Source organism: Lagenorhynchus albirostris, chromosome 13, assembly GCF_949774975.1.
Source record: "Lagenorhynchus albirostris chromosome 13, mLagAlb1.1, whole genome shotgun sequence".
NCBI lineage: Eukaryota > Metazoa > Chordata > Mammalia > Artiodactyla > Delphinidae > Lagenorhynchus > Lagenorhynchus albirostris.
The window spans coordinates 13560873-13584783 of NC_083107.1; the positions used below are offsets into that span (position 1 = coordinate 13560873).

Below are 23911 nucleotides of genomic sequence, written 5' to 3' on the forward strand. Positions count from 1 at the left end.
ATTCTTTTTTTCTTTTTCTTATTATTTTTTTTAATCCTAAGGATATTCTGAAAAGTTTCTTCAGCAAGGGCCTGAAGAGAAACTGGCTTTTATCTGAAAATGTCAGTAGAAACAGGGAAAATCATTTTGCTGTGTCTAGACTTATTTTCAGGCATGTTCTCTGGCACAGTAAGAGTGGCATCTACTTTCTTGACACCCCCTGTTGTTGTTAAGAAGTCAGCTGTTAAGTCTGTCACCTCTTTGAAGGTTTACAATGTTTTTCCCCATTCTGGGTACTTTTTTTGTGTGTGTGTGGTACGCGGGCCTCTCACTGTTGCGGCCTCTCCCGTTGCGGAGCACAGGCTCCGGACGCGCAGGCTCAGCGGCCATGGCCCACGGGCCCAGCCGCTCCGCGGCATGTGGGATCTTCCCGGACCGGGGCACGAACCTGCGTCCCCTGCGTCAGCAGGCGGACTCTCAACCACTGCGCCACCAGGGAAGCCCTCTGGGTACTTTTAAGAACCTATTTGTTTTGGGCACAGTTGTGGCTATTTTATTTATCTTGCTTGATTTAGTTAGGCTTCTTCAATCTGACATGTCAGTACTGGAAAAATTTCAGTCTCAGAATGTCACCCTCCCTCACCAGTCTCTTAATTCTCTGTCACTGATGGTCAAACCTATACTTTTCCATGTCCGCCTTATAAGTTAACACTTCTTTACAGTTTCCTGTTACTCAATGCTGTCTTGTGTTATTTTTACCAATCTTTCAGTTTGTAAAAGAACTTTTTTCTGCCACTTAACTCATGTGCTGAATTTCTAATTTTAACCATCATGTCTCATTTCTGTTAAGTTCTATTCAGCTTCTTTCCAAATCTGGTCATTTCTGGCAATCTCATTCTTTCATCATATTCCTATACTCTCATTTCTTCAAACATACTAAACACTTCAGAATATAAAATAAGTGCTGGATCATTCCGGAACCTACAAACTCTGCACGTTTAATATGGCAGCTTCAGGTTTGCATTGACTCTTGCTCGTGGTAGCTTTCAGTTTTCATATTTGTGGATACAGTGCATTTGATTGTGAATAACAGTCCTTGGAACTATCTGTGGGACTCCTTTGAGGCCTGGCTTGAAGGTGATTTTCTCTATAGAGAATGCAAGTTTTCCTCTTCTTTTGCCTATTGGAGATATCTAATCAACAGTGCCAATTCTAGATCCAAAACTGTATAAAGAAGCTTCTGGTAAGAAATTCCCAGGGAAGACGTTTCCCACTAAGGTAGGTAGATATTTCTACTTATTCTTTTCAGAAAACTTTGTTTTTGAAAGTTCATCCATGAAAGATTTTGGTTTGAAGGGGGCTGACGTTAGGCGGGGATCTTCGATCTCCTACTCTGAGCTCACAGGTAAAAATCCAGGCTCTAGGCCTTTGTCTGCGCGACTTGATTTCAATTTAATTCCTTTTAGTACAGCTACAGCTGTCTAGGAGAATCAACGAGCTATAGGAAAGTGGCTTCTTTATTTTCTTCCTTTATAGAGATGATTATTTTAGATACTACCATTCTAAAACTTGTAATAATTTCATTTTCCTTTGTAAGCTCTTAAACTATAATGGGTCAGAAGAGCGACAAAGAATTTTGATCTCTTACCTTTTTAGAACCATTAACCCGTCACTATCTGGTTTTTTGGTTAACTGTCACTTCTAAAGGTAGTTAATCAGTGGTGTTCCTTTACGGAAGTGTGACAGGAGTTTCAGCTTGGCTGGGGAGAAGCTTGTTCCCATGTTAGCATTGTAATAACCACTCAGAAATCACTAGAGCATCAAATTTCTGTGCTTTTAAGATGAGTTCCTGGCGCAAACTCTTACACCTGTAACACTGATGAAGTGTGTGTTGACTCTGCAACCAGAGAATAATGCCAATAAACGGAGTCAAAACATTATATGAATACTTTAATGCAAAATGCTTAACACTTAAAATTAGCAAAGCTTCATTTAAATTAAAACTCCGTTTAACTAAAGAAGGTTAACCCCAAGAATGGTGCAGTAGCTGACCTCTGCTATATAATGCCAGTCCTAAGGCAATACAACATCCAAACGTCGGTGGTCGCTTCCTCCACTGCCCTTCTGAACCCTAAGGGGTCGGGGAGAGGGTACTCAGACACAACAAAACACAACCCAAATAAACTGCGCGGTGATTCCTAAGAGTTATAACCCATTTGACTAAGCTGTCCAACCACACAGCTGGGGAGTAACTGCAGGTCTTGTTCCAGAGCTGATACGGGCTTCTGTTTTTACAGCTGGGTAGAAGCTCTGCACTAGGTGAGAAGTCACAGTTTAAGGATGCATGTTCTGTAAATAGTTACTACATATACACATTTAGTGTCTGTAAACACTAGAAATATACATTAGACAGAGTACCCTTACCAGGTGGGTACAGTTTAAAAAAGAAAATGAGGTAACATGAGTCTCAAAGTCCACAGGATTCCTGCCTGAAGAGTTTGAACAGCTGCCAGTAATTCACTTCCAATGTGCAGGGGTAAGGCGCCTCTGGGACCCTCAGGGTTTGCCAAAACCGGATTCACTGGCTTTCAGCATAGCAACCGCATCCTTCACTGCATGGTAGATAACATTCTTCACCTGAAAAAACGAGAGAAAATATGGTCAGTTTACCATGAGATCTAAAATCTGTCTGTAAGAATAAACCTTCCCCCTACCAATTTTATACCATGCTCTTGAAATTTAAAACTCAAAATTCAATATGAAATGTTAATAATACTTGAAAGGCCCCTGGGCTCCTTTAGGCTGTTATTTTATACACATTTTAAACCCATGCCCCCTTTGAAGAACTTAAAAGCTCATTTTCCCCCTTCCAGAGGCTTTGATCCTACGTGGCCCTGCCCCCAGTGAGCGCAGACACAAGCAAGCCCCAAGGTACAGCTCTATTTTTCAGAGTTTATCTATTTCCCTAGTTTTCCAAACATGGAATCATGTTAGATGACTCACTACTGAAAGCCTCTAAACCAAAATGAGATTTCCTCCATGTTTATTCCTCCTTTGCCTAAGTAGGTAGCAGGACTAGACATAAAGCCAGTTCATCAACTCACTGTACCAAGTGTGGTGGTATGGCCAAGTTTGCTGATTATTTTTATAGGGTCGGTAATGAGCTACGGAGCCAGAGTCAGAGAATGCCAGGAATCACGGCCATTTTTACCTGTAATTTATCTTCATGATTCGTATGAGTCTGTGACAGATAGCGGAATTCCTGAGTAAGCCAGAAGCAGTGTTTAACATGCTCTGGAGAAACGAAATCTTCAGCCACTTTGATACAGCTATATAAGTTATGAACCTGGAAGACAACAGGCCACACGGTCACACGTGCCGAAGTTTACAGCGTAAGGAGAATGAAGACTAAAGTAATGGCTCTTGCCTGATGCGGAGCTCCTGCTGGGATAAATACCACATCTCCAAGAAACTGCACGATGGCCCAGCCCTGGACTCCATACTCCTGATGAAGACGCTTCCTTAGTGATCGGTCTAAATACCAGCTCTGATCATGAATGGGATCGTGGTCTGCGGGGTTTTCTTGACCTTGCTCTTCTGATACCTAGAACACATTCCGAGTATTATGAAACTGAGTGACACGCTGGGTCTCCATGAGGGCATTTTGCCCCCTGGACAGTGTGGGCAGTCAGTCAGTAAATGTCAGGCCTTCTTTAACACGTGTCCCTGTTGGCAGAAAGAGAAAATAGCACTCAAAGACATTAACTGAATGACCCAAGGGGAAACTGAAGGAAAATGCGGGTTCCCTTCTGTCACTTCCTGTGAACCGTGAGTGGCAGTCTGCATATTTTTGTAAACACTGTTAGGACAGTATCTTGGCCTAGGCTTTTGAATGTCAGTAGACTTAAGCTCCTTAGAAATAGACTTGCTAGACTGCAGTTCTTAAACATCTGTATTCACTTAACAATGTGAGTTATGAAACAGTCCCACAGTTGGCTGTAGGTTAAACTCGTTTACTCTAGACCCAGTATCTGGCAGCACAGGCTCAGGGTGACACTATCAAAGGGACAGTATGGCGACCGGCAGGTTTTCTGGAAGAGTCAAATTATCCTTAGCGAGAAACATCTTGATTGAAGCAAATGCTGGTTAAGGGTCTAACCTGGCACCAGGCAGCAGGCTAGGAGCGTTCCTATCCACTCCTCGTGAACAACTGAAGAATACCAGCCACAGATATCTGGGCCGCAACTGGCAGCCTCAGTGGCGAACAGGTTAAAAACTGAATATGCCCATCTTTCCAGCTGCCTAGAACTTCCACACAGAACCCTTGCTGAACAACCTGCTAACTACTGGAAACCTGGAATCTTCAAAGTCCCTGTATATCCCTTTCCCGCATAAGCTAATGGCCACAGTAGGGTGTGAGGTCTTCCTGACCTACTACTAAATGAGGGTGGATAAAACCAACAGGGACCTCAGTAACTCACTTGAAGCACAGCTATCAAGAGCAGAGAAATGATACATGGACTTCTGAAGTGCTTAGATTTTTAAGGCAATAAAAACAAATAGACACTACGTGATCATCAGAGGAACTACCCTGAAGGGAGAGCACAAAAACTTCCAAATGCACTATGACATAACACACAGACATAAGAAAAAAGATAAGTTTCCCTCTTTTCAGAGGTGTGAGCCTAATCATCTAGAAATCGTTGTTCCTTAGCAACCAGCTTCAGCCTATCCAATCTGAGATGCACAGATCTAACTTTCGAAGCTGCGATTATTCTCCAGTAACCCAGTCAGGTCTCGACATGTAGTATAACACTGCTATTCTGCCTCTCTCTCTTCACATGCCATGGGGTAAGGAGCACACCTTTTTAAGAAATTCTCGTATCTTCTCTGTGTCCTTAGCAGCATATATGTGCCAGAGGGCTCCTGGCTTCTCTTTTCCTTCAATAAATCGCTTTATCGTGAGTTCATCAGAATCTCCGTCTTGGATGGTCTTAAGGACTTCTGGAGCAAGAGAGAGCAAACATCAGACCACAACGTCCCAGCTCAGAGAATAAGCCCCACTTTTATGCTCAGCACCCTACCTTCTTCTTGGTCACACTGTCCTTTGGGAATTCCCACATAGACCATGACATTAGCCGCATCAGATACATCTAAGTGAAGATTTGTCGTCCCATATTTCCGATCTTCTGGAGTAATTAATCCTGCAAACAGAAAATGCCTTAAATTTACCGAGACAGCAAAGACTGCCTGAGTCTTTCCCACTCCCTGGAATACGTGGTCACAAAACTTAAAAGCTACCTTTCTGATCATATAAAAGTAATGGAACAATATTTAACATTAAGTTATTTTATCCTTTCAACTTTGGGGAAAAAAGTTCTTATTAAATGTTTATTTGTAAGAATAAAAAACCAACTCCTAACACTAGCACTTGTTTCTGGTGGTAGGCAAAATAGGTTTCCTCCTGCTGAGAACAACTAAAAATCCTTGATGAAATTATTTTGAAACATATTTTTTTAATGAGTCAATATGCTGGCAAGAAAAGAAAGCCAAACCTAGAAAGCAGGGCTCGGGAACGTACAGTGGACTCTGCTGAGGCTGGATTTGCCAGAAGGATGTTTGCTCAAGCAGGGGAGCTCAAGCTTTGGTTGACACAGACCAGAAGGACTCTGGGGTAAGACGTAAGATGGGGAGTCTAACAGAAACCCCCCTCAGAAACGGGTAAAGCTGGGACCTCAAATGACTACGTACTCAGTGCAAGAAGGAACGCTGCCCACGTGTTCCTTGGATCCCTCAACTGCGTAAGAGGTGAGCCTGAGCACGAGGTCCGCGCTGGTACTCATAATCCGAGACGCTAACCTCTCACCCCAGGAGAAGGCTCATTTGTTCAGCATTCACCCTGAGGCTCGCCAAGCCCTGCGGTTACCTTGGACGCACGTCCTGACATGCAGTCACTGCTTCTTGAATGGGCAGCAGAGCCAAGCATAGCTCGGGTGGGCAAGCCGAGGCTGTTTTCTAACCTGCCAGGCCCTGAAGCAGCCCTGTCTCATTCGGAGGCCAAGGAACTTCTCTCTGGCTTGCAGGGGTCTGTAGTTTAGGAGCAGCTATACACAGGAGAGGGGACCTTATCATTTCAACCGCGGACCATGGCCCTAGGGCTCTGCTGCACTTTCCTTTCTTTCCAGTTTGCTGAAATATCAGCCCTAGGAGGAGGTAAAGCAACAGATATTGGACAAAAATCATAGGATATATGAGATTTCCTTTAAAATAGTAAAGGAAAAATATAAAGGGAGGAAATAAGGAAACAATTATGGAAAAAGAACCTGAGAGCTGTTGTAACTGGGGGATGAGTATATGGGAAGTCACTGTCCTGGACTCTCATGTTTTCAGTGCATTTGGAAAATTTTCTATAGTACAAAATAAACAAGTAAAATCTGAGAAGAGAAAAAAACAATTAACACGAGAGAAGGCAAACGAATGAAATGAACAGTTATTCACGACGGCACGGAGGAACACCCAGTCTGATTGCATTTATATAAAGCGCAAAGGCAGGTTAAACACTAAAGAATGTTCTGCAGGAACACGAACATACGGTAAAGCTATAAATGTAAGGAAATGATAAACACAAACGTCAGGGTGTTGGCTAACACGGGGCAGGAGGAAGGAGACGGAGCTGGGAGGAGGGACGAACGGTGAGCAAGTCTCAGAGCCTCGTCAGAAGCCGCTTGCTGGTTTGGCTGTTGCCAAACTGAGTAAAAAGTGTTCCGCAGAAGAGGAAGGAAATGACACCTACCCAGCCGTCAGCCCCAAGTCCAGCCAATCCCAGCTACGGGTGACGGCACACTGATAAAACCAGGCTCTAAACTGAGAGAGCCTGAACTCAGATGGAACCAAAAACAACGGTCCCAGGGAAAGGATTCCCAGAAAATAGAAAATCCTGAAACAAAACACACCATGGACTTTTATGAAAAGAACATAAGCTGACACCGTAGGGGCTGCTGGGTGACAGAGCACTGGGGTTGGAGGCTGGGTCAAGCCTAGATAGGAGACATAAGTCCTCCTCCCAGACCTGCCACTAGATGCCCCTTGGATATCCTGATCAGGTCACCGTCCCCTCTATTGTCCTGAAGTCCTGGTCCCCATGTGTAGTGCTGGTGCTGGAGCTGGAGAGAGGGTGACTGTGTGGTCTTTCCAAAGAGCCTTTCACTCTACGTCGTCTGTAGAGGAGTCACAGCTCAGTCACCCAGCTTCTGAAAAATGACCGCTCTCTAATGATGTTTATGATAAGGTGTGAGGTGTTTGAAAATGAACACGTTTTCTTTATTTTCAATCCCTAACTGCTTACTCTGAACGGGAACAATTTTGATAGGAAAAGCTATTATAGAGTAACACTGCCCTCTATCTGTTGGTATCTAGGAGGAAAAGAGTTGCTGTCAAGCCATTTAAACCAAGCCGACTATTTATTTTGAGAACTTCTCAAATAACCACTTCTACCCTGTAAAGCTGCATCATTTCTGTGAGGCATGGATAATCACTCTGCAACACTACACCATTTGCTTTAGCGGAAAAATGCTTCCATTTACGTAAATTCATTGCAAATCTTCCCTGTGAACAGAATATGCCCTGAAGTCCCAGCCATCCAGCTTCTCTGAAGGGCTCGGGGGAAGAGAACATCTGGGCATCTAGGCTGTGGCAACTTCCCAAGGTAAACTCCCCTCTTGGAACGTCCCCTGAGCTCACTCCAGGCGCTTCCCCGGGCGACCCCACCGGAACAGAAGAAGTGGGGGGCTGAGGTCCAAGCCCTCCCTCTCCCAACAGCATCTGGAGAACGTGGCAAAGCTGCCAGAAGACTCTGGCCTGCCACCCTCAAGTCTGAGAGACTGGAGTTGGGATCATTATGGGAGGAAGGAAATAAATCGGAGAAATACAATTCCAAGGGTGTTTTCAGTACTAGCTTAAGTAGCTAACTACTACCCACCAACACAGAACATTGAATTTAAGAGTAGCAGATGCTGAAACAGCTGGAATGCTAGCAGACTGACCTAAACGTCCGGCAACATTAAAACAATTAATAAAATTACATTCATTCAATTGTGTACCATGCAACCGTTAAAAACGATCACACTAAAAACCATTAAGCAACATGTAAAGGTTTTACTGTATAATATTAGGTGTAGGAGAAACTTTTTAAATGGCATGTGCCCTACAACTGCAACTATGAAACGGAAATATACATGCACGTGGCCAGGGAATGAAAGGAAATATGCAAACATGAAGACTACTGCTGTGTTAAGGGTTAGGGTTATAGACGTTTTCCATCTCTCCCTCCCCAAAAATCAATGTTCCAAACATTCTGACTTGCCTTACTTCTGTAATAATTTTTTCAAGTGAGCCATTTCCTCCTTACCATAAGCATTATACATCTTGGGACCCAGATCTGGCCTAACAAAGTAGTTTGGCAGCCTCGAGGCCAAGTTAAGTTTGCCATCTCTCCTTGTGTACTCAGGCAGTGGAATGTTGGCCATCAGATCATCAAACCTAGGACGAGAGAACCATGAATTTGCAAAATAAGCTTGTGTTTCTAATATATCGTGGGATTTGATTTGTTCCTTCTACACCAAAAGGAACAACGAAAATATCTGTGCTCGTGAAGATGAAGATAGCTATCATTAACAACATTTAAGATTAGCATATGATATCACTTATATGTGGATTCTAAACTATGATACAAATGAACCTATCTATGAAACAGAAACAGAATCAGGGACACAGAGAATAGACTGGTGGTTGCCAAGGGGGAGGGGGTTGGGAAAGTGTAGGAGTGGGAGTTTGGGATTAGCAAATGCAAACTGGTATATATAGGATGGATAAACAACAAGGTCCTACTGTAGAGCACAGGGAACTATATTCGATATCCTGTGATAAACCATAATGGAAAAGAATATAAAAAAAGAGTGTATAGATATGTATAACTGATTCACTTTGCTGTACGGCAGTAATTAACACAACACTGTAATTCAACTATACTTCAATAAAAAATAAATTTAAAAAAACCAATATTTAAGATTAGAATTATAGTGCTTATGAACAAAGACATCTTTCTCTCCTACATCACACATATATATCAAAATGATCTCGAGGGCTTCCCTGGTGGCACAGTGGTTGAGAGTCCGCCTGCCGATGCAGGGGACGCAGGTTCGTGCCCCGGTCCGGGAAGATCCCACATGCCGCGGAGTGGCTGGGCCCGTGAGCCATGGCTGCTGAGCCTGTGCGTCCGGAGCCTGTGCTCCGCAACGGGAGAGGCCACAACAGTGAGAGGCCCACGTACCGCAAAAAAAAAAAAAAAAAAAAAAAGATCTCGAATACTGCAGACAAAAATCTGAGCAACAAATTCCTGACGATAAGTAGTGACACTAAGGGATATATTATTCATTAGTTCTGAGGATTCTCTGCAAGGTTCAAGCTCAATTCAGGAAAATGGATCTAGCAATTCCGCTGTCTTGTCTAAAGCAACGATATCACTGTATTATACCCAACCCTAGCATGTCTGATCTCACTCCTGCCTCCACATCAGTGTGTGCACGTCTGAGTCGGCCTCTTCTCTGGCGGAGCACTACAGTGGAAATGCGTGGAGTTTTCACTAGTGAACCAGATTTAAAAGTCAGTAACTTCATCTTACCACCTCAAAAAAAGTTTATCCTACCAAGTCAAGGACAGGATCATCTCTCCCCTCCCCATAATCGTACCTGGAGGGCATCATATCTCTAAAATCTTCTCCTGGTGGCCAGTCCTTAAGTTTCAGCACCATTGGCTCTTTTTCATTTTTCAAGCGGTCTGCAAGGTAACCGGAATTACTGAATTGCTACTGTTCATAACTCGGAAACAGACCAAAATGGACGGCAAATGAGCACTTTAAGCCTTAACAATGCAAATAAAACTTATCTCTGCAAGATCTTCATAACCTGATACATCTGATATACAAATATTATTTTTCAATATTCCCCTCCTGCAAATGGCCAATTATTTTATTTCTACAGTGCCGAGAAATCCATTCATACCCAGGAAGCAGCAAGGGGTAGCAAACTGAAGATCACCAACGAGTTTGTGTTACAGCCCTGTCTTTTCTAAATGCTTATTCAACTGCTACTCCTTGAGATTTCAGCCACTCCCTTTTGTCTATTCCACATAGGCGGTGTTTTGACAGATCCAATCTCCTCCTATACAGTGTTCTAGAAGAAGTGAGCAGCCCCCCAACTAACGAACAGCAATTTAACAATCAAAGGGCCACAGATTTTAGAAAACCCAGTTTTCTGAGGCCAGCATGAAATAGAAATGACTTACTTTGCTCAGAGAGACTGAAGCTACCTGATGTTCTGTCCAGGGACAACTAGGGCTAATAGGGCCCACTCTCCCCCGCCTCCCCATCTTCTAGGTGATACGTACAGGGTTTAGTCAGAACTGTTTTTTTGTAATAGCACAGTTACCCACTGCAGGTGATGTGAAGGAACCAAGAACCAAGGAGCTCTAACTGAAAAAAATACGTTGACAATTATGAGTAACAGCAATGATAACTATCATTTCACTTCTTGCTGTGTTCCAGTCTCTGCTCAAGTGTTTTAACCATTTAGTCCTTATAACTAAATCCAACATCCCAGTGAGATCTGGCACTATTTAATATTTCTGCTTTTGGATGAGGAAATTGACATATGCCTGAGGCCATCCAGCTATTGAAATTAAACAGCAGAACTGAAACTGGAACCCAGTTTCAAACCTTATATTCATGAGGACTAACATTTGTATAGCGTCCTGTAGTCATCCGAGTCCCATAACCTAGTTTGAACAGGTGCACACTCCAGGAGACAAGAAACAGAGGAAAATACGGGTACAGTGTATGTTCAGGACACCAGTGGCGTCTCAGCATGGGTGGTGTACCAGGGGATCTGGGCAGCAGAATCATCAGTATGGAAAAGGCAGGCTGCGGTGGACTCTGGGCTGCCGTAACCATTTGCAGGCATGAGGAAGTGTGAGCCCCAGAAAGATGCAATTACCAAGCTCACGTACACAGCAAGTACATATCAAGAGTCAGGATTTGAACCCAGGCCTAACTGGAGAGCACACTGTAGTACGTGTGGCCCTCGATCCCCTTTCAAAGGACCTGCTGCCCAGACACGGCTTTGGGGTCTGCGTCAGCTGCAGAGAGCTGTCCTGCCAGGTCATGCCCTCCGTGGGGCACCACCACCTGGAGGCCGAGGGAGGTGAGGGGATGAAGGCCCTGACTTTCCCCACTTGAGCCCAGTCTGAGACAATGAGAGGCGATGCCTGCTACAGAGCTCCCTGCCAGGCTGGCTGAGGCTCCGCTGGCCTCCACCGCAGCCCGCCCCTCTGCCAGCCCGGTCCTGCTTCCTCCCCCATCTCAGACGTTGATCCCCAGGGAAACACCTTACGTCTGAAACCCAACCTTAACCTCTATGTGTGGAAACCCCCATCATGCCCTACTTAGAGTTAGCTAAACCTTTGTTCTAAAGTTCGTTGAAAGTGCGGGCCATAACCTGCAAACGTGGGTAATGGGAAATAAGGAAGCAGGAGATTACAAGGTAAAAATATGTCGTGAAAGAATGAGAATGATAAATGAGCAAAGTTGAATTACTGAGTCTAATAAGAATGAACTGGCCAAGCCCTCCAGTGCGGGTGGGAGCATGAGGCCAGGTGCCTGTGCTGACGAAGGGGTTCTTGCAAACAGTTTACTGACTGGCCAATGCACGGAAAGGGCCCAAGCTCGGCACCAGACACTCAAGCCTCCTTACCACCACCATGCCCCTCGCCCAGGTGAAGCAGGCAGTGACCCCTCGCCCAGGTGAAGCAGGCAGTGACCCCTCGCCCAGGTGAAGCAGGCAGTGACCCCTCGCCCAGGTGAAGCAGGCAGTGACCAGGATAACGTGCGTTCAACGGATTCACGTTCTCTGGTACTTTCAGCTCTACTTATCTTGTTAAACATAATGAAGAGGCTATATAAAACCACGAGCTTTGAGTCACAAGCCCTGGCCCTGTGCTCCCCTCCCCTTGGGCACATGTCTGTCACAGGGCAGACCTGGAGCCACCTGAAGAAGAGGTGACTAAAACCTCACTCTCTAAGGAACTACAAAGTAATCTGCCTCAGTTCAAAAGCATAAACTTTGTAAAAAGAAAGGGGAAGAGGAGATAAGACACTGATTTTAAACTCCAGAGTCACAGAAAATGCTGTCGCTGCCGCTGGAGGGCCACAGACTGCTGCTACTCCCGTGCCCCCTCCTTTCACATCCTCAACCCCCTTAAAAGGTCTTTAATACATACTCGGAACATCTTCAAATCCATCCCAGAAGTCTCCTACTGTGGCTCCTGTGATGATTTCATTGGTTCTGCAATTAACGAGGTCAACTTCCTGATTTCCAAACTCTTTCCTGAAGGATTCTGGTTTCCAAAGTTCAGTGTTCAGTTTATGATGCACTCCTGACACCATCACTGGCTAAGAGGAGAGAACGAAGACTTTAGTTTGAACTCCCCCAGCTCCGTCCCTTCACCCGAGGCAGCCCTTTCTCAAACAGCTGCTGACGTGTTTCTCTGTGGCTGGTCCCCAGTCTCAGATCCCAATGTGACAGCTTAGTCCCCTGAGTCACCTGCTACACACACCCCTCAGACTACACTAGTGAGCTTCTAAGAGCAAGGATCACACCTTCCAACTCAGATCCCACTACTCACAGAATACCAATGCCAAGGCCCAGGGCTGGGCAGGGTGTGTGAAGCAGAGACAAAGGCAGCGAGAGCGCCCGGTCCAAAGAGGATGCTGCCTCTGGCCTGCAGCTTATTGCTAGCAGGCAGGGATATGGCCCTGGATTGCCACGTCTTTGGTTATCCAAGACAAGCCACAAATCCTGATCTTTATGTGAAAGAGCCTGACTGAAATACTGGCAACAAGTTCAACTTTTAAAAAACATTATCTAATCTAAACAGAACATGCTGGTGGACTGTATTCGGTCTGTCATTGTCATCGTGAGCAAATCTCGTTAGAACACAGGACTGAAAACAATAATTTTTTTTTGGTTAAATACATACATTTTTCTATTTGGCAATTCCCCAAGTCCTGGCCTTGTCCAAGAGCAAAGTGTTCCTTTAGTGAGGACTCCATTTGGCCCAGAAGAGAAGACAAAGATCCAGAAAACATAAACGAAAACAAGAAGGCAGAGGAGCAGGTCTGCGAAGCCACACGTCTCCTGAACTATCAACCAGACCTTAAGACTGAACATCACTGCCCTTTAAAAAGCAGGCTCCTTCCCCTGGGAGACTACACACCAGTTCCAGGTTGACACCACATGGCTCAGGGCCACCTAAGGTTGTCTTCAGCACAAGGTTCTAATTCATGGAAGAGGGATGCCTGATTTTTATCCTATTTTGTGTAATCCCCCAAACCCCACCAGCTGTAGTCATATTCCCACTTCTCCTACTGAAGTTGATCACACAAGAATCACCAAGAGCCCAGAATGCTCTCATCAAAAATCCAGGGATGACTGACTGGAAGCAATCAGAACCTCATCAGAGAACACAGAAGACATGTCTGTGACTCACAGCCACCCTCTGCTCTAACTGTATCCACAGTAAACAATAAGAAGAGATAAAGTATATGCCATTCATAATCCAGGAAGGGGGCGGGGGGGGGTTGTCAGGAGTCTACCAAAGGCACCGAGATGGGGATGTGAAGTGGGTTGGAAAGCAGCGGCCCCGCTTACCTGCCCCTGCTTCCAGCACTCCCTGAACACGTTCCAGTTGCTCTTGTTGTTGGGATCCTGCAGGCACAGCAGGCGACTGTCGCACAGCCAGTAGTGAGGAGTGTCGAAGCCCAGGATGCTGGGCTTGATGGTCAGTCCTTGCGGCCGCTTAGATAAATCGGAGCAGGTCTTATTTTGCACCAAAGAGGCGAAGATGTCATCAAGGATTTTTGGTGTATTCTTGAGTCCATTTTCTGTCTGAATTTGAAAAAAAAAAACACGAGTCTTAAATATGTCATTTCCTACCATCAAAAAACCCATTCCTGGGCTTCCCTGGTGGCGCAGTGGTTGAGAGTCCGCCTGCCAATGCAGGGGACGTGGGTTCGTGCCCCAGTCTGGGAAGATCCCACATGCCGCGGAGCGGCTGGGCCCGTGAGCCATGGCCGCTGGACCTGTGCGTCCGGAGCCTGTGCTCCGCAACGGGAGAGGCCACAACAGTGAGAGGCCCGGTACCGCAAAAAAAAAAAACAAAAAAAACCCCATTCCTATTACGGTAGGATGAGCATACATTACATATCCAGGAAAGAAGCTAAGCCACGAGAGAATCTTACCCTCAAAAAGGTAAGTCCTCTTCCTCTGCCTGACATCACAGCTCTCGGAAGTGGGTACAGGAAAAAGTGTTGACAGGTGAAAATGACCCGCCCAGAATTCTAACCATGTGAAGCCCATGTGCCAGTGACACAGCCTCTGTACCCACGAAGGAGAGCATGGGACTCGTCCTGCTTTCTATTTCACTTTCTCCCTGCTCTAGCTCCAATTCATCTTTACGAGGTGGAGTAATAAACAATAAAATAAATGCGTACCTTTCCTGCAGAGGAATTCAAGAGATTTCGGAGGAAACCAGAATTGTTGTTGCTTACAGGTGTCAAAATTGTGCTGTTAAAGGTGTGGAGGACTGTGTTGGATTTGCTCAAGGGGGGTAGGGGTGGAAGGCATTTGATTTCATTCTTTAAAATTGGCATCGTTGGTTGTTTTTCTAAGAACAAATCAAAAACATCCAGATGGAAAAGCATTCTGAAAAGGCAAATCCCTTACGAGCCTTCTACAGACAGAATTACTCTGGAACTTGGTTTTCATTTACTAGAACCCAGAAAACTTAAGAGGATAAATGACATTACTGATATAGACATGGATTTCCAACTGCTGTTAAAAAAATAAATATCCAATAATATCCAAGGTGATCCTATGGTAAACTGCATTTTTTGTTTGTTTGTTCCTGGTATACAAAATACAATTGATTTTTGTAAATTAACATTGTAACTGTCAACCCTGATAGATATGTTTACAAATACAGATTCTCTTAAGACTTTTCCCATGTATAATTAGATTGCTTAAAAGTACCAACAGTTCTATCCCTTTCTTTCCAATCCTAACATCTCTTTGTTTGTTTACCTTACTGACTTAAATGGCTAAAACTTCCAATACAATGTTTAATAAAGGAGTGAAAGCAGGAATCCTTGTGTCATGCCTGAACACAGAGGGAAACTTAAAAATTACTCAACGAATGAAAAACTTCAATCATAATTTAGGATGTTTGTTGTTAGTTTTATTGTAGAAACTCATTAGATTAAGGACGTTCCCTTCTATTCCTAAGGTTTTTTTAAAAAAAATTATAAATAGGCTTTGAATTTTACTCTTTCTCTGCATCTCTTCACATGACTTTTCCCCGCTTTTTTAATGTTAAAACTACAGCTGCATTTCTGAAGCTCTGCTTGGTCACGCTGTATGATTCTTTTATTTATAGTGCTAAATTCTATTCGCTGAGATGTTGTTTAGGATCTTTGCATGAAAGAAACTGATCTGCAATTTTCCTTTCTTTAACACAGCCAGAAAGCAGAATCACCAAAATCCTAATCTAACTACCTGATTCCAAACCCATGTTCTTTATACTGTCATCAAGCATCCTGAGACAACAGCACAGATGAAAAATATAAAGCTGAAGCCAGGATGTTGTTGCAACTTAGACAAAATAGGAAATACACACAGGGTTAAAGGCAGAAAGGCAAAAACCACTATTAAAACACACACGTCTCAGCCCACTCCATTCTTGCCAGACACAATCTCAACCTTACCTAGAGTTCTATCGTAAGCAGAAGTTCTCTCTCTGGCGCTGCATGTGTGTCAGGTCTCAGGGCGACTACAGGGAACCACTTTCCACTCCACACTACTTCTAACCGCTCTGTTCTCACCGTAACTAAGGCTGCCAGGACCCTCTGGGAACAGACGAAAGTTCTCAGGGAGGCAGGAAACACTCACCCTTGTTTTCCTTGTTGACATTGCCGCTGGTCAGGTCTGCCAGCCAGTTCAAAGGAGATGTGCTGGCTGGACAGGCAGGCTTCATGCTGCTGGCCGGCTTGGACGCAGCCTCCCCACCTACAGCCACGGGCTCCAACACCGAGGGGCTCTGCTGGAGCCCGGCACCAAGAGTCGATTTTTCTCCAACCAAGGAAGTCTGTGGTGAGTGCAGAAGGAGAATCTTGCACAAGCTGAAAAATTACGTTTCCCTTTTCTTACCTTCTCCCCTAACTGCTCACCAGTAAGAGAGAAATATCCAAAACAAAACCACCTAATAGCCCTGGACATCACCACCACTGCAGTAATCTCTCAACAACAGAGCAGAACTATGTAGGAGAGATTTTAATCTTTTAGCTTTTAAGTATTACTAGTAAAAATATAAGATGCAAGTGAAGAATGTAAATACAGCAAGATATCCACCCCCACCCTCGTATCCCCATCTCATGCTTGTTCATGTCCCTATCACTCCGTTCACCATCTTGCTTTGGAACGCCCAGTTTGTGCCCATCTCCCCTGTGAACTCACCCCTGTATCATGAATAGGCACCCAAAACCCAGTGGCTGAGTGAGTGAACGAATAAATGAGGCAAGGTAGGAAATACAGCTGTGAATTCAGAAGGAAATGGGATGCAGAAAAAAGAAAATGCTCTTTTGATTTAGCATAGTGTAGTAGGCTTTAAAAATTGATGAACGTGGGCTTCCCTGGTGGCGCAGTGGTTGAGAGTCCGCCTGCCGATGCAGGGGACACGGATTTGTGCCCCGGTCCGGGAAGATCCCACATGCCGCGGAGCGGCTGGGCCCGTGAGCCATGGCCACTGAGCCTGCGCGTCCGGAGCCTGTGCTCCGCAGCGGGAGAGGCCACAACAGTGAGAGGCCCGCGTACCGCAAAAAAAAAAATTGATGAACAGCCCTAAAAAGAATTCAAAACATAAACTGAACAACAAAAACTGGACAGACAGATCACACCACTTATTTTTCTATTACTTAAAAAACTGCCTTGACAACTCAGCTAGTGCGTCTATACATACATAAGAAGGAAAAGGGAGAGTCAAATTCCTGTTGTGGTCCAGGCCCTCACTCTACATGTGATATAATTCTGTGATGCCCAATTACCAGCACTGTTTACTATTCCTCTGTTACTGATGAGGAAGCTGAAGCATATATACATCAGTTCATTTGAGCCAAAGTTATACAACTGGAAAGTGGCAGAAAAGGAATTCAAATTCAGTCCTGACTACAAAGATCAAAACTCTTCTACCTATGCCGCCTGCAACACCACAGCTTTATGAAAATGTAAAATAATTTCTGATTACTAAAAGCAATGTGGGATAATGATTACTGGGGTGAGGAAGAAAAAGGGAGACAGTTGGGGGGTAGATGGGATGGTGAAGGTTAAGGGAATGTCACCAGGAAGAGGCATGTGAGCACCAAGGACATGTACATTTTTTATGTGGAGTGAGAGCTACGTAAAGGTTTGTTTCAGGATTATTTCCTTCAATTCTTCATATATATTATGGGTAAAACATAGTAATTAAAAAATTTGTAAAGCTTATGAGTAATTTTTACTATGTAAAACATGAGAAGTTAAAAAACCTATACAAATTTGACAGCAACTTATTAGGTAGACTATAATAGAAAAGGTTTTTGCTTTTTCAAGGAACAAAATTAAAAGCCTACTCAAAGAGGCTACAAACGAGGCCCACAAAAATAATGTGAAACTTGAGAATGGGTCTATAAAGTATCACGTGAACCACGAACTATCTCTTTCCACTGACAGCTCTCCCCATGTTCCTTTCAAATACACTACAGGAATCCTTGGGTTATTTGAAAACAGACAGACAACAAGCACAGGATGGTGAATCTAGCATAAACAGTAATACCTGTTTTATGTCTTCCTTTGAGGCTGGCTTTGAAAAGAGTTTGAACTGCCTGTTTGAACAGGGACAATTTGCCTTTATTCCCCATTTTGCTCTTACAGAATGAACAATGTCTCCAACATCATAGAGGGCTAAAAAAAAGGGCACAGGCAAACATCTGAACAAGGATATTAGGTACTTTCAACCTCAACGTTACAAAACAAAAGCTTATATTTCTAACAGGATAACAGGATATTTCTAACAGGATAACAGGATAACAGCAGCATTTTTTTTTTAGGGTGCTTACAACTCCCCCCTTTGCGTCCTAAGTATGCCTTGCCCCAAATGTGCCATTTTCTTTCCTTTTACAAAACTATTTACAAGGCCTTTACCAGAAAGTTTGGGGACATTATTTAATACATTTCTCGACAATTTATGGTACATACTAAAATAAAGTCAGCAAGTGATCGTACTACACAAAGTAAAACCGAACTACCAGCCCCTATGATACCCAAAACACAGGGAAAGGAAAAGCATTGCACCACACAAAATACCTTTTCCAGGAATGATCTGCGTAGGCATGAGGTTCTCTGGTTCATGTATCTGGCTCTTCACACATCTCAGCCATGAGAAAGTCTTGTAGGCAGCGCCTGCAAATAACTGCTTTGTAGTAATTGCTCTTTATGGACGCTGGTCCCAAAAGTTTCAGAAATCCATCAACCACAAATCAATGAAAGGCTTAATTTAAGAGTATAAGGGGCTTGGAGAAGAGTCAAGTCAGTTCTCACCCTGTTGGCAATTTTTCCTCTTCATCCGATAGCAATCCACACACACTCCAAACCCACACCGAGGACACACCCAGTGCAGGTTGAAGATGGTGGTGTCACACACATCACACATTTCTCGAACACCTTTGACAGCTCGCTTCCAAGCAACCTGTCCTACAAAAATCAATAAATCACTTAGTCTTGGGGACGAGAGGGCTCCTGAAATAAAACATGAAGTGGGAGCTGATGCCATTCCTCCCTCTCACTGGAGTTCCCATTAACTGTTCAGCCTCCAGAGCCCATCTCAAATCCCCCACCACCGCCATGAAGCCCTCCTGGATTCCTTCAGCACTCCCATCAACTTGTATTTGTACTTCAGACTCAGGCCTCTTCACACTGTACGCAGTCAGGTGCAGTTTTACTTCCCTGTAGGAGACTAAACTCCGTGCAAGCAGAATCCCTGCTCAGGCTGTACCCTATCCCCACACCCCACCCCACCCTCCAAGGAGCTCTGCATAGTAAGTCCTGCTGAGTAAGTCAGTGAAAAAAGCAGCATTAGTTACACAAGCTGGAGTTCGGACACAAATATAAAGGAGCAGTGGTTCTTCACATTTTGGGTCATGAGACCATCTGAGACCCTAAAGGCAACACGGACCATGCTTTCTCCAAAGGAAAAATAATTGACTCAAATACACAAACCCAACCTTCAGTGTCGAGTGTCAGGTTATTCACAGATGCCCCGAAACCACTCAGACTGCCCATGAAAAACCCCAGGGCGCTGAGGGAAACCTGGTGGGAGCAGCGCATTAACTAGTGGGGGGCACAATGGTCCAAAGTCGGTTCCGTCATAGGCCAGTGTCGGAAACTCAATTTTTAGAGCCAGGAGTGATGCAGGCACCCAGGACCGACTCATACTAACCAAGTAGCGCCAACAGACTGAGGCACAATCACGAATTCTATGAAGCAGCATCTTCTGTTCCAGTGGCCAAACCCCGGAAACTGGAGAGAGGGGCCTTCCAGGACTGGGCAGGAAATCGTACCCCACCCCCCGACCGTGGAGGAGTGCCACATACGGCATTAGAAAGCTTCAAGGAGCAAGAGCAAAGGGAGGACATTTTCCTGCGTCACAGAAAAGCCCAACGTCTGCTGATCAGAAGACTGTTTTCTGTCTGTCTCTCTCTCGAACAAGACAGGATCAATACTGTCACATTCGTGTTCTACGGAGAACATCTTTTCCTAATCCAGTCAGTGGTTACTTCTTTCTTCAGACTGCCCACAAAAGAAATGACTAACTTCAGTTTGCTTTAAGTTAATCCAACTGCTGAGTGAACCTCTGCCGTTTCATTACAATGTGAAAGCTCAGTGCACAATACATAGAACTTGAGGCATTTTACACATGAGATTTTATGAACTTCACCTTGGTCACTTGGATTAGACTTTTATTAGAGAGTAGTCTTAGATCTCTTAGCCACCTATTTAATGATAATTTGTCATTGAAAAGACAGAATAAATGTATAAAAGCTGAGACCTGCTTCCTAATCTCAGGATCAGAGGGTACCCTCCACCCCCTCTCTAGCGACACCTTGTGGTGGCATCTTTCAGTATCACTCACAGTGAGTTCCTCTCTCCAGCTGACCAGCTTGTCACAGAGGAAATAAAGAGGAACAGGATAATCAAATAGGCAAGGAGGAAACATTAATCACAATTACATCTTTAAGGGCACATTTTTCAGACGACTCACCTTGAGCAAAGAAAAAACATCAGTAGCTTAAAACAGCCCCTCCGATTCAGGAAGCTACTAATACATTCCAAAAGATTGTTTTTGCAACCCAGTCATTCATACACTACCTCTAGACCAGTTACTTAAGAACTTTTCTTTAAATCTTCTCTTACTTAAAAGTATACAAGAAGAAAACTTTTGTATCTCTACTGAAAATGGAAAACCAGTATCACTTGTCCTAAATAGATTATAGGAAAAACAACTTTAATACGATTCTTGACTTATCAGAGTCTCTACTACTCCAACAGGACAGTGATTACAAAGCTGCTCTCCACTTTAGCAGGACTCTGGCTGCCCGTGGAGCTCACAATCCCATACCCCACCTAGATCAGAGTTCCCGCTCCTGGGAATGTCAGTTCCCATTCCTTGGACTCTGAGATGTAACAGTGTTCAAACTTATCCAGTAAGTTACTGTTGTGCTTAAGCTAGCTTCAGTTAGTTCCTGGGCCTACGACCGAAGTTCTTAAGCTCAGGATGTGTGGATGCTTATACTGAAACATATTTGGCTATGCAAAGTCTGAAAAGATATCTACCAGAGGGATGGAAAGGCTTCACTTTTAACTTGCCACCATTTGGAAAAGATAAAATGATGGAACAAAGTGTGAGACTTAAAAAGACAGATGCCCCTTGGTGCTTCTGGCTGGATACCTCACTTCTAAGGGCATACAGACAAGAGGTGTGCTGTCCTCTTCGACACCGTACCTTGAGATGTCATGAGGGAGGTCTGGCTCTAATGTGTCACCCACACTGATCTCTGTGGTTTACTGCACACCTGGCTGGAACCTCCAAGTTTTCCCTGAAAACCTTGACTCTAACAATCATTTTCATCTGTGCTTGTTCCCATTTTCATGCCTGGGTCCCAGCCTCCTCAGACCCAGATTCAGTAGGTCTAGGGTACAGCCTGTCCATTATCTTCTTTGAAATGTTTTCTTAAGAACCTTTGTCTTAAAATAACCCCCTTTTGGTGAGTCCACATTTGTTGGTAAGGCTATGCAAATTCCACCGCCACCTCACCTTTACCTTTCTTAACAAAAAATTTAGTAATTGCTCTGAAACAAACCCCACAGATAGATCACTGACTTTGATGAAATCAACAGGCAGAATCTGTTACAAAAGGAAAAATGCAACTTCATTATACCAAAGTCATCTACACTTCTGGGTGAAAATGAAATCCATACAATTAGGACTTAGGTGTCATTTAGGAACAAAAATCAAGTTGGACTCAAAAATCCTACCCCCTAAGAGATGCTCTTACTGTGTGGCTCAATAGTTGACATAGCTTCCTTTTCAGAAATCACCATTTGACAGAAGTGGTCTCCAATGTTGGCCAGGATATACTTTGCTGTGTCCAAATCAGTCCCAACAACATTTTTGGTTAAAGGCAACCACAAGCCAATTGCTTCACTGTCATACTTGTTTGGTGTTAAGAAGCCTTCTACCCGCAATACACCATGTTTGTTGAACTGTAACCTAGAGGGAGTGAAAAAATAAAGAAAGGATGTTACATACATGAAATAGTGACTTACGTCTTGTTACTTTTGAAATGTTATTTAAGTCAAGCGTTTCCTTCCCAGTTACATACATGAAATAGTGACTTACGTCTTGCTGTTACTTTTGAAATGTTATTTAAGTCAAGCGTTTCCTTCCCAGTTTTCTATAATCTCCATGGCTAATTGCAGCCCCTTGCTACTTGGCAACATCAATAGAAAGATTTTTAAAACTTCCAAGCTTTCCCCCAAAAGACACGGGGGGTTGGCAGGGAGAGGGAGTTGTGCTTTCCACTCGAACCAAGATCTACTCAGGTCATTTCCAAGGACAGCTACTGAACCTGCCTGACTTGGAACTTAATAGCAAGAACAGTCACAAGTCACCACAGAAGTAAACTGATAACAAACAGAAGGTGACAAATAATCTGACCAAATTTGAACACAACTACTGCTTCAAGAATAGTGCTCGGGAGGGGAAGGCCAACCCTACAACACTGAAGCCATGACCACACAGATCCATGAGGTATTCAACACCCTTAGGAATCCTAGCTACAAATCACCATGCAAGCTTCTGGAATAAGAGGCAGTGTTAGGATGAGCCTCGGTACCTAAGAAGGTGGAGCAAAAAGCAGAATATTTTCTCAGCATTCTCTTGCAGCATCTTTGACGTCTGCCATGTTTTTCCTAAGCTATGCAATAGTTTTGGACTTATTTAAACACAACACTGTATGTCAACCTAGCTGGAGACACAGAAGTAGACATAAAACACCCAGGGAAGCAGGGTATGACCGGTATCGTAACAGTCATTGAGTCGTACAGGAGTCAGAGGAAGAAGTGCTGACTATGAGTTCTGTGGGCCTTATAGGAAGAAGACTTCATGTTAGAGACAATAACTAAGCTTGGCCTTGCAAGAAAAATGCAGGGACCTTGATTTCTTTGCTAGTCATTGGGCAGCTGCCGAAACTTTTTTGAGTCCACGAGACACACATAAAGTTGTGCTTTAGGAAAAGCATTTGTCCAGAACTGTGTAGAATGAACTGGAAGGACACTGGGAGTTGCATAACAGATGCAAATGTTTCTGCAAACATTTGTTTGCAAAATGTTTTTGCAAATTTCTAGGAGTCCAAAGGACAGATGCAAGATTTTAATTGATAGCCCAAATTAGAGCTAGTCATAGTTCTAAAAAATAAATTTGGAAGCCATTTCAAATGGGGAGGAGACGGAAAACAGGATTTGGCAACTGAGACCCTACCCCCTCCCATTTAATCTGCAGAATTTAATGAGAAACAAATTTGATAAGACTAATGACAGTGTCGATCTTCACTCTAAACGTCAGGAAAAAAAGGCTTTGCTTTTACAACCATGATATTCTTTTTACCAGAGAAGTGAGTTTGTTTGAGTTTCTAATACACTGACTTCTGTTAACAGTTATCACAGCTCTAAATGCTATACACACATATTATCATGGTGCTTCTGCAATTTACTCAGGAATGAATGGGACAAACTACCATCTAAAAAACTCTTAAATAAACTCTTCATTAAATAACCCTGAATCTGAAAGTTATCAGCACAGATATAATTATTGATCATTAAAATGCCCATGCATTTAATTCATTAAAATGCCCGTGCATTTAATTCAGTTCATCAGCAATCTTTAATCTTGATAAAACTAAAGGAGAGGAGAATAGGAAGAAATTAAAGTCAACACTGCTGTTTACGATTAGAACTAGTTGAAACTGAAACTACCTGGATTTCTGGAAAAATGTATGACATGTAAAAGCTCATCTACACCCAGAACAACACTGCTCATTATACATCAGAAAGACCAGAAGGCTACCTTTCTCTTCACTCAGGATGGAAGAATTGAAAGAAAATTTGACTTAAAGAAAAAAAAAACGCAATGTAAAAATGAAAGTTTTTGCCTATAAAAGCAGAAAAGATTTTTTAAA

General features: G+C 43.7%; 1 protein-coding gene across 5 annotated transcripts in view; it reads right to left on the reverse strand.

Moving 5' to 3' along the window:
- Positions 1 to 1914: 1914 nt before the first annotated feature.
- The window catches only part of KDM3A (lysine demethylase 3A), a 63658-nt gene continuing 41661 nt past the window's right edge, over positions 1915 to 23911 (reverse strand). The window contains exons 12-27 of one of the 5 annotated variants that reach the window (XM_060168464.1): positions 21731 to 21945; positions 18717 to 18869; positions 18483 to 18578; positions 17953 to 18080; positions 16035 to 16230; positions 14582 to 14754; positions 13740 to 13976; positions 12310 to 12481; positions 9726 to 9813; positions 8387 to 8517; positions 6000 to 6182; positions 5064 to 5183; positions 4844 to 4983; positions 3407 to 3583; positions 3191 to 3325; positions 1915 to 2616 (exon numbers count right to left, since the gene is read on the reverse strand). In XM_060168464.1, coding sequence (XP_060024447.1) covers positions 2536 to 2616; positions 3191 to 3325; positions 3407 to 3583; positions 4844 to 4983; positions 5064 to 5183; positions 6000 to 6182; positions 8387 to 8517; positions 9726 to 9813; positions 12310 to 12481; positions 13740 to 13976; positions 14582 to 14754; positions 16035 to 16230; positions 17953 to 18080; positions 18483 to 18578; positions 18717 to 18869; positions 21731 to 21945 — 2425 coding nt within the window. In that variant the 3' untranslated portion in view covers positions 1915 to 2535. Of the gene's footprint in view, positions 2617 to 3190; positions 3326 to 3406; positions 3584 to 4843; positions 4984 to 5063; positions 5184 to 5905; positions 6183 to 6302; positions 6387 to 8386; positions 8518 to 9725; positions 9814 to 12309; positions 12482 to 13739; positions 13977 to 14581; positions 14755 to 16034; positions 16231 to 17952; positions 18081 to 18482; positions 18579 to 18716; positions 18870 to 21730; positions 21946 to 23911 lie in introns of those variants that run through there. The other 4 variants (XM_060168465.1, XR_009543991.1, XR_009543992.1 and 1 more) reach the window with 4 other exon arrangements.